Source organism: Eleginops maclovinus, chromosome 12 (genome assembly GCF_036324505.1).
Source record: "Eleginops maclovinus isolate JMC-PN-2008 ecotype Puerto Natales chromosome 12, JC_Emac_rtc_rv5, whole genome shotgun sequence".
Lineage (NCBI taxonomy): Eukaryota > Metazoa > Chordata > Actinopteri > Perciformes > Eleginopidae > Eleginops > Eleginops maclovinus.
Window position 1 is genome coordinate 16,346,602 of NC_086360.1, and position 16,194 is coordinate 16,362,795.

The window sequence follows — 16,194 nt, forward strand, 5'->3', positions numbered from 1 at the left end:
TACTCCATGTGCAGTGCTCCCACACTCTTTGCCTTTATCCCCCCCTTCAACCCCCACCCCCCATTTTTTCTTTCCTCCCTCTTTTTTTTCAGAGTGTTGTCTCCCCTTATCCCCTAATCTCCTCCGTGATATCATCTACCTCTTTTCCCCTCCTCTTCTGTGTCCCACTCACTCCACCCATGGGTGATTCCCCTCCTCTTTCTCCTCCCTCTCTCTTCCCAACCTAACCTCGACCCGTTCTCCCTCTTGCCTTCCTCTTCTTCCCTCCCCTCCTCCACCTTTCCCCTCCCATCTGTCATTAGCTGGTATATAAGAGCATTGCATCCCTCTCTACCTCTCTCACACACAAACAGTGTGTTTGCTGGGAAGGGGATAGAACAGGGGAAACTAGGGATTACTTTGTCAACCTGCCTGTGAAGGACTTATTTTCCTCTCTGGAATTTTCACTGAAGAGGTAAAGTATTTCTATTTACAATTTCAATAGCAGTAAGTGGTCTGCAGTTATATTAACGTAATCTGTGTAGTGGTCCTTTAGTGAGGATTTGCTTGTTGGTATTTTAAGTCTAACAGACATTCTTTTATCATATTCATGTGTATGTGATTCAATTGTACCCTGCTAGTGCACCCAGTTACACAATGACATTTGTATCTAATAAAAAAAATATTTGTATAGGTGCACGTTTTGTTTGGTTTATGAAAGTGTGTAAGATGTTTTTATTTTATTTATTTTTTTACTTCTTGTCTCCACCATCCTCTTGACCCCGCTTGTCAACACTAACAGTTTTCCTTTGTCTTATGTAACCATACAATAATAGATGTAATGTGTTCTTTTCATTCATATCTTCCTTCAGATCTTGGAACAACATCCGAAAGGGAATCCTTGCCAAATTCTTACCAATCATCAAGACACACTGACATCATCTTTGTTACTTGATCTGCAACATACTTTCCTGCTGTCAAAATCATCACTTCATCGTCAGTGATATCAACGCAGAACGCATTTAACATCATCGAAGCAGACCATGAGCAGCTACAGCGTCACTCTCTTAGGCCCCGCCCCCTGGGGCTTCAGACTGCAGGGAGGGAAGGACTTCAACCTGCCCCTCACCATCTCCAGGGTAAGACTTTATTATGCACACGTTGACACACACATGATGATAGGTCCACTCAAACACACTTTTCTTTTAGTTTTATCTACTATGCCCCTATGCCATGTCCCTGTTATATCTCCACACTTGTTCATCACAGTGCAGCTGCAGAATGGCATCCCAGCAATGCCCCATGGCCTATCAGTGATTAAAAAGATGAAAACTGATTCCTGTGCTTCTATCCTTCCTGTATTTTTCTACCATCCTTCTCCATCGTTTCACAACCTTGCAACCACCACTCCGTGCGATGGCTGAATCATATGCCATCCGTCATGTATCGACCACACAGGAAACCTTTTCTCACTCTCTACGCATTCCACTTCACATTTAAGTGTGTGAGTGTTTAGTCAAAGTGCTGCAATCAAAATTTTGGCGCACAAATCTTGGCTTCCGTCTCTCAGAAACTTGATGGTCCCTTGGTTTTTGTGCCTTTCATTGTCTACTCTTAACATTACTTCCCGGCCAGCTGTTCAGTCACACATTAAAAGTCACACTTGAGGGTTTGGAGGGTAACTCATACATGTATTCCTTTACTAGTTGAGTATTTGAGTATCAAAATATGAAAGTAATGTAACCTGATTACTTTCCGTATTTTTTGATGACCTAAATATCCCAATAAATAAAAGAAAAAAGGAATATCAATAAGATGTTTTTTACTTGATTGTATTATGTATCAAAATGCAAAACCTACCTTTCATTGAGCAAATCAGAAATTATTCTTTAAACCAACAATATGACCAAATATTACAGTTTAAAAAAGAAAATCCGAGCAAAAAGAAAATGCCATTTTAGTTTGATACAGCTAAAGTCATTCACAGTATTTTAAGAATGTATAAGTTCACCATACTGAATAAACAAAACAAAAACGAATAAGAAGTGAAAACCATAGTAAATTCAGTCAGTAGGCATATACATTCATACTTAAAGTATTAGCCTACACAACAGGCTTACAAAGAAGAAAAATAAATGCTCCTTTGACAAGAAACAGAATATTATGGCTGTTGTTTTGTTTTTAAGTAACATTCTAATTCTGCTAGTAGTCATTTTTTGAAATGTAACAGTGAGGGAATACTGTTAACTTCTTTTGTCTTCTCTCTGTTTATGTAATCCAGTTACATGTAAAGTGTTACTCCTCAAGCCTGCACACAAATAGAGTATCCCTCATTGCATAAACTAAAGCATAATTCTGAAACGCATAACCCTTCTGTTCTGCTCTGCCTGGAGAGTGCAGCTGTTATTGCGCATGCAAAACACAGTCAAACTAATTGCACTGCACCCACCTACACTCATGAAGTGCACATGCGTCCACACATCACTAGAACTGGCAGTGAACATACATATTGCAACATAAGCCTGATGATGAATGGCTTGCCAGGTCCTGTGCCAATCCCCCTTGGGGCCGCATTGGGTTGCCATGTTTGTGTTATTACTTTGTATGTGATACTTTTCCCACTAACCGAAGCCATGTGAACTTTTACCACTGTTGTGTGCTCGTGTCTTTGTCTGGGATTGTGTGCATGCAGTTAAAATGATGGAAGTCATTATTTGTGCAACTGGCAGAAAAAACTGAGGACAAGTATAGAAAAAATAAAGAGATGAGGTGAATGTATTCAAAAGCAACACTTCATACAGCTGTAATGTGGGCTCTGAAATATTACATTTTGAGAACAACATTCTACATGACAAACATTATGAAACCAAAATGGAAACAAATGATAATGTTGGTCAGTTAAGGTTTGTCTTTTTCCAAGTGAAGATGGCCTTATCTAAACTAGAGTTGTCTCAGTAATCCACTCTGGCCTTTACTGCAGTATCACAATGACAGTTATGAGGTTTGAGGTTTCAAGATGTTGGCAAGACTGCAAGTGCTAGTGCAGTTTTTAGTGTTGATGTACTAAATGTACTTGAGACCATAATATCTACCATAAGTATAGGGATAAGGATATTATGACTTGTGAGTACCTATGCTTTTATAGTTTGCAGATTAGGTCCAGGTCAAGTCTAAAAATTGCAGTTCCAGCTAGTTATTGTTTTTCAATCAATCAGGCAAAGGTGAAACGGGGAATAAAGGACAATTTCCGAAACTTGAAACTACACAGAAATTCTGCCCTCGTCTTCATCTCAACATTTTGTCTTGAGTGTATAAGTTGCAAAATGCTTTTAGATTGGGTAAATGTGAATCAAAGCTTTTTGTATCGCAAGCAGTTTGTATAGAGTGTATTGTCAAACAGAAAATCAGTGCATCTTTGGGAATACTTAAACGGACTAAAGGGGGGCCATAGGTAAAACTGTGTTTCTCTAGGCAGAGAAAGAAATGTATATTAGCAGAGAACAGGGAGAGGTGGAAAGCTGGAATAAGTGAGTGGATGTAAGGTGATATAGATATGCAGTACATAGGAATGAAGCTGTTTACAGAGGGGATTTCTTGAGGGCTGATGACAGATAGTGTATGTGATGCAAACATATGATATCACTCAATAGGTCATCTATCTAGATCTTTCTTTGTGCCCCTGTCATTCTTATCATACCTCATACTGTCATACCTTCCTATTTCTCTCTCTCTCTCTCTCTCTCTCTCTCTCTCTCTCTCTCTCTCTCTCTCTCTCTCTCTCTCTCTCTCTCTCTCTCTCTCTCTCTATTTAATTAGGGTCTTATGTAAGATATGACTCACTCCTCAGAAAACAATACGGTTTAAAGTCTAGAGAATCTAATCCACTACTATTTTTGGCTGGCCTAATTAATCCAGTTTTTGGTGATGAATAGAATCGCTTCTGACTGCTGATCACTGACACATATGTCAATATACATGTTTGATTTGTGTTTTAGACACATCGCTCTCTGCAAGTCCAGCCGTAGAGTTTTTTCTGAGAAAGGGTTATTAGGGAACGCTGCTACTACTGCCAAGCCACACACTAACCCTAACAGCTGCTGTTGCTAAGCTCTTTACATATGTGGATATACTGTGTGTTTCGTTTTCGTAGCCATGGTATTATTATCACATTGTACCGGTATTACATCATTGGGTCAGTGTAGGTGTGACCACAACTGTGGGTCCAGAGTTATCTGCCCAGTAACTGCTGTTTTTCTCACCGCTTCTTTTATTTTACGGTGTCGAAAAACAGTGTTGCCAAAGTGCCAATGAAATATTTTAACACGGCAACTCAGTTTGACACAGTCCTTAAAAGGAGATATTTTGAGAAGAAAGGAAAAGATTTCAGTAAAAGCAGGCGGCAGTTTGACAGAGTGGGGTTTCTAAGTTCTACACAAGTATTTTTAATGATAGCCTGCAGCACTTTGAACATATCCTGCGTTAGTTGAGTAGTGGTTTCAACGTAATTTAAAACATAGTCATTGTGAAGCACAGCAAAACAGCTTGGTATGGCTGATGATAAGCTTTAAGACAGTAATAGAAAAGTAAGCTGTACTAGTTTAGGTAGAATCTTATATCTTTAATGGTTATGAAACGGTTTTATAGAAAAATAATGTAGTGCACAGTTAATCCCCTTTAAAACCATTTGTTGTGAAATCCAATAAATGTTTAACAGATCAAAGTATTTCCAAGAATAGCTGCCCTTTATTCGCAGTTAAATTTACAACACAGTGAATCCATTTTTAAACCTTTCTGAGGGCAGCCCATTTACAGGAGCCATTTCTAAAATAATTTAGCAGAAGGCAGCCCATGGGAGCATTAGGCTTCTGAAAATAGAACCATCTTTCTACAGGTCAGCTCTCCTGACAGTAGCCACTCATGGCAAACTGGTCTTGGATCTGTACCCCTGATTTATAGCTCCTGGGTATTGGTTCAATACTTACAATTAAAGCTTATTTCAGACATTCAAAGCACAAACTGCATCCTCATGCCAGAATAGATCAGTTATATTTGACATTATCTTTGTTGTGAATGTATTTATCTTTCCTTTTTTATTGTTATTTGAATCAATTTTGAGTTGTTTTAACTTAAAAGATAATGTATCAATGGCCTGCAACAAATGTCCCAAAGCTGGAAGCAAATCCAGAACGTATGTATGGCTGTATGGATGTATGGCTTAAGCTGTAACCACTTAGCTAAAAAGGCACACAGATTGTTCATATTATAATCAAAACCCAGATATTTTACTTATTTATTTTGCCTAAAGTATAACTCTTGTCTAAACCTAATCAAATAGTTTTGATTCAATTACAAATGTAACCATGTGACTGGTACTCTTTATACAACTGTAACATATATTGAAAGACATATTAGTTCCATGCCTAGTCTGTATTTATGCTGCTCGATGTCACCACTTAATGAATCCTACTTCTTGCATTCCATAGAGAAACGTCAGAGTTAAGATGTAACACAGGTTTTGCACAATTGCTAATTACAGGCAATAACGTTTCTGCTTTGACTTCAACAATATGACTGGACAGATAAGCTATATGAAAACCTTTTTGTGGAATTATGCAGTTCCTGGACCTACCTCAGCGATTTCTGCCTTCTGCCTCCCAAGAGAAGCTTCCACAGGCGATGATAACAACTGACCACAATGATTGGTCTATTTCAAAGTCTGATTTCATCTATACATTTTTCTCTCTCCTCCTCTTACAGTTCTTGCTCTTACATGTGTCAGGTCTCAAACCTCCGCTGCTACAATCTTTGTGCTTTGACCTTTCATACCGGACTACCAGAGCAAGGTGCTCCCACTTATGACTTAATAATACTTAAATATATCTTAACTAAACAAGTCCCACGATTCACGATTGAATATATAGCTATCTTAACTAAATAGCCCCAGAGCCAAAATCAACAACTTATCGTTTCCTCTGCCACAAACCAGTCTGTCAGTGCTGTTTTCTTTTTTTTTTTTTTGCTTATTGGCACAAACTTTTGTTTAGACAATGTAGCACAACGTAGCCTTTTCCTTATTGACAGCAGCGTGATAATTAATCTTTGATTTCTTGAAATGTGTGTGATTTGAAGTTTGATTTCAAAAGTTTGCTTTATTGTGGCATTTTGTAATGTCACAAATCTTGTGTTAATAGTTTTTTTTAATAAGCATTAGTAAGGTTGGTTTGCACCATAATAGCAGTGATGAGTTGAGAGAAAACAGAGGAATAACTTTTTGAAAACATGCCTGATCCTTACTTTTCCATATCGACAGTCATCTGGTCCTAATGGTGACCTCACTAAGATATTTCTGTCTTCATCCGTAAGGGACAGACTAATCCATTGTAAAAAGCCCTTTCAGTGTCACACATACCAATGCAGGAACGTGCTGAAATGAAAATAACACCATAAATGTTTTTTTATTAAACGAACCGTATGAAGGATTTAGTGGTCGATTTAAGGAAATACTAATAAAATACAAAGACAAAAAAAATCCTCCTTAAAATATGTCTTTGGAGGATGCTGCTTTAGTGTAACTGGAATGAACAGATTGATTTGAGGCCAGAATACTTTTGTAACCCATGAAGACAAGCACAGCCAGGTCATAACATGCACTGCAGTGGATTAACAATGAGGAGACTTCAATACCCTATTGTTTAATGCGTTCATAATGTATTTTCCAAGGTAGCTGCTTATCCGGCCACGTCTCGTCTGCCATCCTCTCAGGATACCGGCCGGTCAAGGCTAGTATCATGTTTAGTCATAATAACATTGGTTCACTACAAAGACTGATAGATAGAAAACCTTTAATGCCTGTGGGTTGGGAGATCAATCGAAAGAAAACAGCAGTAGCTATCCACTTTCTTCTTAGGCTTTTAGGCTGTGTATGATTTGTTGTTCAGTGCCTTTTTTCAGTCACTCTTTTCTTCTCACACAGAAGAGAAGACAACGCTAAGCTATGTTACTTCCCATTTTTAGTTTTGGTTAACTACTGAATGGCTTCTTTAAAAGCTGCATTGTCCTTAACCTTTTACATTTGTTTATGCTTATGTGCATACATTTGTGCATTTGTAGTGCCTACTAACCCATTTATCAACATATGCCAAAAACAAAGTCTTGAGAATTACCTTTGCAAAAGCTTTTTCTTGCAATGCAATGAGAGCAATATGTGATTTTTTGGGATGAGGTGTTAAGGAAACAGGTGCTAAAATAAAGCTTTTCAGACAGAGGGTGAATACAGGAATATGTTTCTTTTTTGAAAGTGAAAGCATCAGATCATTTTGTAGTAGGATTTCAAAATCCAAGTATGAACAAGAACATAAGCATGATATGGTACGTCCACTTTAAGGACCCTGCCTGCATTTCTGTGCAATTAGGTTTGTAATTTCTAATTCTTTAACTGCCACTGTGACCAGAAGCCACTTGATACTCAGGCTTTCACTCCAAAACATTCAGGCAGGTTTCATTTTGAGTGTCTGCACAAATGTTATCCCCCTCTGAGCAACTTGATTTAAAGCCTACTGAGTCATAACACTCACATCATTTCTTCACAATATAGTGAAATAATTGCTACTGTAACTCATTTTAATGTTTTCTGGCCAGGTTTCTCTTTTCAGATATTGACCATAACATTCCACTTATAGAACATATATTATAAACAAGTTCAACAGTACGATGCAATCTGAAACATAAAACCACCATTTTGGATTAATTACAGCCTCTGTAAGTGTCTGCTGCTGATGACGCACACTGTGTGTTCATATGGAATAAGAACAATCCAGACTTGTGTAATATATTCCTGAGTGTGTGTTCCAGCCCTGCCAATGCTTAGTCCCCCAGCGCCATGACAAACACATCATTGACTGTAGCTGTGAATGCTGGCTTGTTCGCTTCCAGTTTACCATAGTGCCATGAGTTTTTACAGCATGAAATAATGTCATGTGGATTTGTTGATACTTGTCCTGAGTGTAGTTTTACAATGTAGCCTTCTGTTACATACGCTAACTATAACCCCTCACTTCATTCCATCTAAAGGCCGATGTGAAGGAAATATTCACCCATCAGTTTTGAATACAGTGAAACTCATGTTTGTTTAATGATATCCAGCAGGTACATTGTGAATGTTTAGAGTTGATTTTGTTGATTTTTTTTCCTGGACCTATCTACTATTCTTGCCCACTGATCTTCTTTTTCCTAAAAGACCTTGTAAAGTTTTTGACCCTTGGTGTTGCCACATGGAGCAATCATGTTGCAAGTGAGTCTCATGCTGTGTTACACATACCTATGCTGCGAATTATGTCAAACAACTCTACTGATCAACAGGTGGGATTTAAAACTGAGTAATTCAGCAATAACCCATTATAAGCACGGAAGAAGAATACTGCTAGCAAGTAAAAAGGGATATAAATAATGAAGGTTTCACATTTTAGAGAAAAATTAGTTCTGTAAATGTTTTATGTGGAAGAGAAAGCATCTGCAATACATGACAGATACACAAAAAGTGTTTTTGCGAGTATTGCTAAGTGTAAACAGAAACATTGTTAACAAGAAAACTCCACGGGGAACCATTAAACATGTGCTCTCAGCTTTAGCTTTACTGCATTGAATAAAGAATAGACACGCTGCTGGAGCTGAAGCAGCCTGTTCCACATTATCTTTATGATTGTTAAAAATTACTTTTAAGAATCCATTTGACTTACTCTTCAGGAGAAATCAGCTAGATCCTAATAATTCTTATCAGCTTGTATCAGAAGGGGATTTTACTTTAATCCGGAGGCTTTCTATGTAAGTATGGAACATTTCTTGGCCATTCTCTCAATTTTTTTTGAAAGGCTTTATGTTTAATGTTTGCAATAAGTTTTTGTGGTTTTGGCAGCTGTAGCTGCAGTGGGCTATCTATGTGAACTCAATCTTGTATACCTTTTTCTTATTAAGTTCTTTAGAAATAACATACAGTCAGGCTGCGATTATTAGACACGGGTGCACAAACAGCTTTAGGGAAAGACACAGTTATTTTCAAAAGCTTTCATCAGATTGAGTGTGTGTGTGTGTGTGTGTGTGTGTGTGTGTGTGTGTGTGTGTGTATGTGTGTGTGTGTGTGTGTGTGTGTGTGTGTGTGTGTGTGTGTGTGTGTGTGTGTGTGTGTGTGTGTGTGTGTATGTGTGTGTGTGTGTGTGTGTGTGTGTGTGTGTGTGTGTGTGTGTGTGTGTGTGTGTGTGTGTGTGTGTGTGTGTGTGTGTTTGTGTCAGCATAAGGCATATGCATACATGGGTACATGTACAAACACACACAACCATATAATGTTAGAGGAATGTTCAGGGCTGACGTAGCCCTTTACAAACTTGCTATATTACATTAAATTGATTCTTACTCCCAGTTGAAGTCCTACTCTTTCCACAGTCTCTATTTTATTATTTCTCCATTATATTATTGCATGGAGGAGTACTCATAATTTATCCATGGAGTTTTGGACCTGATCATCATATTTTTAAACATTTCTTTTACATTTAGAGCAACCTGCCAGCTTCAGACTCGTTATAACAGCTATAGAAAAACAGTGGATTTTATCGAAGGCATTTCTACAATGCAGCTGACAAAACGGCATGATTTACCTCTTTCAGGAGCGTCAAAGTGAACGTTGCCTAACACAATTTAACATGTGTTACTGATGGATCATACAGCTAGGTTGATGTGATGTCTGCCGAGTTTCTGTCCCCTGCACTTTCTTAATCATTCCCTTTCTCTGTTATAAGTTTTTCCTGTCTCCAAATCTCTACCTCCTTTATATATCTCACTCACCTCGATATTTCTTCCGGTCTGTCTCATACCCTTCACACTCCATTTCTTTATTCATAAAACCTTTATTTGTTTTTTTGCTGTTCTTTGTTGCTAAGAGATTTGTGCACTGCCATGGTGTTTTCATATATTTCTGTTTAATATCAATAACCTAGGTATGATAGAAGAGCCAACCAATAAACAGTCATGTTTTTGATAAAAGAATAGTGATTATTCCAAATGTTTTGCTCCCATACACGACTCTAAAGGAAAACATTTGTTTCATGTAAGATTACACTGAAAGATATATACTGAATGTTGAATTACAAGGAGCAATTTGGGTATGCGTGTCTCCTGCTCTCAGCGTTTCAGTCATAGCGTGATGTTAACCATCTGCCTGTCATCTCTGTCACTTCTTGTGCTGAAAGCAGGCATTGTTCAAAGCACTCAAGCTGGTCACTCAATGTTCAAACCTGACAATGTTTCAGCACTCCAGCTAGACTTTTCTGCTGTGTTGGAAGTGCATTACATTTTCAAAGCACTTTAATCAGACGATATATGTGTTGCAAACTCACATATTATAAATATAAATTGTGGTCAAGTGTAAATGGATGTCCCTGCAGATTTGGAGGTGATCGCAGCTGCTATCAGAGGGTCTCTTTTATAGAAAACTATATGAGAGTACGTACATTTTTTGTTTGTAATCTTCCGTGGATATGTGCGTAGTGTTTAAGCTGCTGTTTTCTGTCATGGCCAAAGCAACAGAGCCATACATGAAAAGTCCTGGGAACCTTGAAGTGCTTGGCTTGTTGCATAGACAGATTATTTAGATTTCTGTTTCGGAGTTTCTCAATGACTTGTTGCACTCTCTTTCATGTGCAAATTGAAACTTCTTTGAGCTCTGAATTTTTTTTAATGCTAGTGATTGAAAACAAATGTTTGCTTTTGGAAACATGTCGGGTTTCCTGCCAGCATGACCAATTTCTTTAGACTTAAATATTTGTATTCTCTTTATGTTGGATAGACTATTTTCTGGTATAGTCGTAGGTTACTTTGAAACAGAGAGAAGCAGAGTTTAGGTAAGTGTTTCTGAGTGAGAGGTAGCGGTTGTGTGTGGGGGGCAAAAACAGAGCACTAATTGGGGTAGAACATATAATAGAACATTCTGTGGTGAGTGTTTGGTCCATAACAGTGCCAAAGTGGTTGGTATGAACACACCCCTTAGTATGGGTCAAAATGCACATGAAGAAAGAGCCCACAGATTCAGCAGGAGCCGTTTTTCTCCTTCCTCTCTCTTTTCCTTCATTAACATCCACGCTATTCTAATCAGTGTCAAGTCGATCCCTCATTACTCTATTCTTCCTGCCCTCTGTGGTTGTGAGTGGTGGTGAGTGATGTTGCGTGTGTTGGTCTAATATGACTATAAAAGGTTGGGGCCGCAGAGACTTAACACTAATCCGTGTGCAGAGCCTCTTTTATTAGCCCGGCCTGTGTCTGTCTGTCTTTGTGTGTGTTGGTGTGTGTGTGTGTGTGACTGAGAGACAAAGATAGAGGCAGAGGAAACAGACACATAGAAGGATGTTACGCACCAAAGAGGACCTATACGTTACACTTTATCATCCTTGCCGTCAGCAAAAACAGGTTTCTTGAGGCTCGTAATGAAAAAGCTGCTCTAGAAGTGATATATGGCTGGCAAGGGTAAGAGCCACTTCATACAAAGAACTACCACAAAAGTGGTTTGTGTGCATGTGTGTGTCCAGTGAAGTGGCCTGTGTGGTCCTTTTACACTGTGTCAAAAGAAACAAATGACCTCACTTTTCTTTGGACAAACTTGGACCTTGTGTGTGACCAAGAATGGTCAGAATCACAGCTGCAACTTCCTCTTCTTCTTGAAGGACTTATCATAAATGAATAACATAATAAAAGTCAATCATCCAAATTGTTATAAAATGAATGTAATATCAATATTTGTTATATGGAAATTTGTTGTAAAAATACCTACAGATTGGTCTTACATACAGTCCATTTGCGTCATGGGAAAAGAACAAGAGATGTACAGTAGTGTGTAACGTCCTACGCACATTTCCAAATGTGTCCGAGTCCTCCCTGAGCCCACTGATAAGAAACGCTCTGGTTTTTATGACACATAGTGCCACAATGTTTTGCCCTCTCTGTAATGGTGACAGTGATGTAAAGACAGTAAGTCAAATTACATTAACAGATACTAAAACAGTTTTCAAGTAGAACATGATTGTCAACAGATAAATATTGAACACATAATTACATATTGATCACATTTTATTTTGGCGCCGGTTAAGTGGTAACTGTTGTTTAAAACTTGTTTACAAATTCTGTTCAGCATTGCTCACAAATGGAGGGTCTACAGCAGCAGCTATGGCTGTGGAAAGTGCTGCATTTGTTCCCCGGACATTATTATAATTATGTATTTAACATTTCTGTCAAGATCAGAGTTGATACAGTGCAGCATGTGTCCATGTTAAAGCCATGTTGAACATGCTGGTACTAAATACCAGACCTGCTGTTCAACTTGAGTTTCTGTGTGTGGCTTGAATCTGGTTCAAATTATCCAGCTTCCCCCTGAGTTGAAGTACAGCAATTAAACCTTGTTTGGATGTAGATATTTTAAGCATACCTTTAAATTCATAGGAGACCCTAACACCAAGAGACAAAAGAAGAGTGTATATTTTATGATGCGTGCAAAACAAGAGATGTCTGGCTTGCTGTTTCCTCAAAGCCAATAAAACTAGTATGTGTATACAACGTGACACGTGTTCCCATTAGCTATTTGTCACCTTTTTAATTGCATTTTGTACAAAGTATAATTACATGATTGCTTTTTACTGGGATTAAATGCTATTTAGTTGATCTCTAATGTTTAAGCTTCATTTTTCTATTTTCAGAAGCAGACATTACCAAACACCAACTTTTTAGTTAAAATGCTACTGTTAAAAATGGCTCTAAACTTTGAACAAGGTTCTGCTTTATTTGTTTGATACATTTTTGGATACAAATCTAGCCTCTACTCTGTAATGCCGTATATTTTGTAATCTTATTTCGTTTTTCTTTATTTACCATAAGAAATGTCTTCATACTGTAGTGTAGAAGTTGGACATCAGGAGTGCATTATAGCTGTGATCTCTATTTCTCACATGCTATGGTTAGGAGACATTTTAAATGTTCTTCTAACACGTTGTAAGCCCAGTATGACAGCAGGTCATAAAGAAGAAACAAAGGTAACTCGAAGACGAAGCCTCCTGCCATTAGACACGCATCAGTGAATTTACAGTAGACACACCTACTGTGGTAAAGGACCAGATCTTTCATTAGCTTTGCCCAATTACTTCTGTAATGGAATAGATCCATCAATCCTGTGATAAATACAAGGTCAATGTGCACCTCCTGCCTCCTACTTGCTTAATATTCCTGAATTTGATGCTGTTTGTATCATTTAAACTGTCTGTGGTTTTGTGTCCCTGCAGCTGACGGATGGTGGGAAGGCGGCTAAAGGGGGCATTGGTATTGGAGACATGGTTCTGTCTATTGATGGCATCGCCACAGAGGGCATGAATCACCTGGAGGCCCAGAACAAGATCAAGAGCTGCAGTGGCAACCTCAGCCTCAAACTGCAGAAGTAAGTCATGAGCTCACTGTCTGTGTGTGTGTGTGTGTGTGTGTGTGTGTGTGTGTGTGTGTGTGTGTGTGTGTGTGTGTGTGTGTGTGTGTGTGTGTGTGTGTGTGTGTGTGTGTGTGTGCACACGCACGATTGCAAACAGGAAGTATTGTTTATACTGATTATTTGTTATCGACCCGCTCCTGAATTTGGGTGTTTTTTCGGCACCTTCAGTAGACACACCCCCAGCATTTCAGATAATTCTGCTTATTTATTTACAAAGCTGTAACCTAATTTGATATACTTGCTGTTATTTAATCATTCTAATTTGGCTGGGTGGTTATAATAATACCTATTTCTGTAGTGTAACAACTCAGAGCACATTATATTTTCTCTACCCAAACGTTTAACCCCATGCTTCCCCTTTGAACTCCAGACACCCCGCATACAGGCAGATGTTCACTGTTGTTGTTGGAGTTAATCTAACACCCAGTAACACCATTAGTTCGGCCTCATCTCCCGTTCCCCGAAGAAAAAAGGAATAACTGAAGTCACAGCGAGAGCATCACACATGTGGACCATCCCCTACTCCCTAGGGCATACTCCTAGAATCCTGTTGTACAGTGGGGTTGATTTATCACATGCAGTTGTGTTTGTGTGTGTGTGTGTGTATGTGTGTGTGTGTGTGTGTGTGTGTGTGTGTGTGTGTGTGTGTGTGTGTGTGTGTGTGTGTGTGTGTGTGTGTGTGTGTGTGTGTGTGTGTGTGTGTGTGTGATTGAGTGTGTGTGTCTTTGGTTTTATATTGGATCTCATGTGGTTTGGATTGTCCGGTTCCTTGGCAGCACCTGTAGGCATGCGTGCGTTTTCATTTAAACTCTGAGGGATGTGCAAGACTCCTACGTTAGTCGTTTTTGGGTATTAGGTCACTAAATATGGGAGCAGATTTACAGTTTATAGGCTACTAGAAACATGATTCCATATTGCTAAACCTGAAATCTTAATTTTCTTAATTGAAGTAATTAAATGCTCAGTTTCCTTTTTCCCCTCTGTGTTTTGTTTTGTCTATTCATCATGTGGCTGCATGTCTAGATTGCATATTCTGTCCATCCTCAATGACTTTTTATCCTTCTTCCACCCCTTGACTCATTTGAGGTTACTGGGTATGTCCTCTAATTTGTGTCCAAATGATGACAGACCAAGGATGTTTGCTTTTGGTTCTGTGGAAGAGATCACACACTGTAATACTGCAGGGCTTATAGTAACTAAAGGTCAGTGTGTGTTTGTTACTTTGAAAGACCAATGATCAAACTCTTTTCTATGATGCGTGAACCAGTTTCTGGAATAAATCTGGGCTAAAGTTGGTTGAGGGGTAATGAAGAAGGTCAAGAACAGTTGTGCTGACAACGACGTGTCAGAAATAGAACCAATCGGTCTGTCTGTCTTTTTATTAATACCTCTTAGCTGTTTCAATTATACGTGTCTCAGCATTTGCTAATACATCACAAAAGGTTTCTTACTGTGGGTGAAACCTTTAATAGATTCACCATTTCTGTCCTAGATCTTATGTTTGACATATAGTGAAAAAGGCTATGATCTCTGTGCTCCATTTTTTAAACATATGATTATATATATATATATTTATATATATATTTTCTCTCAAAGTAAAATATTAAAAACATTCTTCTGTCTGTTAAATAGGAAGCTACAGCAAGAAGGTGGTTGGTATAGCTAAGCATCGAGACTGGAAACAAAGTCAGTAAGCATTTTTTCCCCCTTTTGTCAAACCGTTCCTTTCAACATTCATCTTTTAATGGTAATGTTTTTCAACCGCCTTGACGAAGAGAACAAGATTTTTATCAGTTATAAGCTTTTATTTTCAATTACCTAATTATGGCAACCAAAAGAGTGGCCACATGCCTAACCAATCACATCTCTGAAATGTTAGGTTGCACTTGTTTGGGGGACCAGTTAAAGGATTATCTGTTCTGCATTTCTCTGTGGCAGACACCAGCCCTTTAAGGGTATCATGCCCTATTTAAAACACATGACACAGCTTGTTTCATTAACTGGCAGTATTATATTATTAAGCAGCGACTTTGGTGACAGCTTGCTCCAGCTTCTGCTTAAAAGGCTTACTTTAGGGTCTAGAAGATTGACAGCAATCCAGACTCCATTTACTGCACAATGAGAAATAAAATCCACTGTTTCAAGGTATATTTCTGTTTATGGCTGGCTTTTATTGGCACTGTAAGGTAGGAATACTGTATATCCAAAGAGTGTCATGCCTAGGTCAACATCTGGACTTCAATGGATTTAAATGCGTAATGGAAAGAACCAATCTACTCTCTTTGTTTCTGTTCACTCTTTAGACGTCACTTGCTTCTCAGTTCATTTTTCCTTTCTGCCTTTCTGACTGGGTCAAATAGAAGGAGGAATGATAACAGTGAGGAGATACAGGGTGATGTTAACAATGCATGTGGTGTCTGTATGTGTGTATTTAAAAAGGAGACAGGTTGTATTCCTTTTTCCAAATAAACAAGTGATGGGGGGAAGAGATGGGCAGCAGATGTGTGGACAAGGACAAGACTAAGAGAAACTGCAGTTTTTTTTACTTCAAACTAGTTTTGTACTTGAAAAAAGCCGATATAGATCAAAGTCTGTTTTATCAGCTTCTTTCATTCAGGAATGATCCTTTTTTATTTTGTATTGCAATTTTTACTGTTAATGTTGTAGTGCACATATGAATTGGTCTTGTGTTCTATGTCAGCATAAAG

At 38.4% G+C, this 16,194-nt stretch overlaps 1 protein-coding gene across 1 annotated transcript; it reads left to right on the forward strand.

Annotated features, from left to right (window-relative positions):
- Window positions 1-208: 208 nt before the first annotated feature.
- Window positions 209-13,997, forward strand: LOC134873801 (PDZ and LIM domain protein 5-like). Its single transcript, XM_063897666.1, has 4 exons — window positions 209-454; window positions 852-1,118; window positions 13,290-13,441; window positions 13,857-13,997. The coding sequence occupies exons 2-4, from the start codon at window positions 1,023-1,025 to the stop codon at window positions 13,963-13,965; spliced, it is 357 nt and encodes a 118-aa protein (XP_063753736.1). The 5' UTR covers window positions 209-454; window positions 852-1,022; the 3' UTR covers window positions 13,966-13,997.
- The last annotated feature ends 2,197 nt before the right edge of the window (window positions 13,998-16,194 follow it).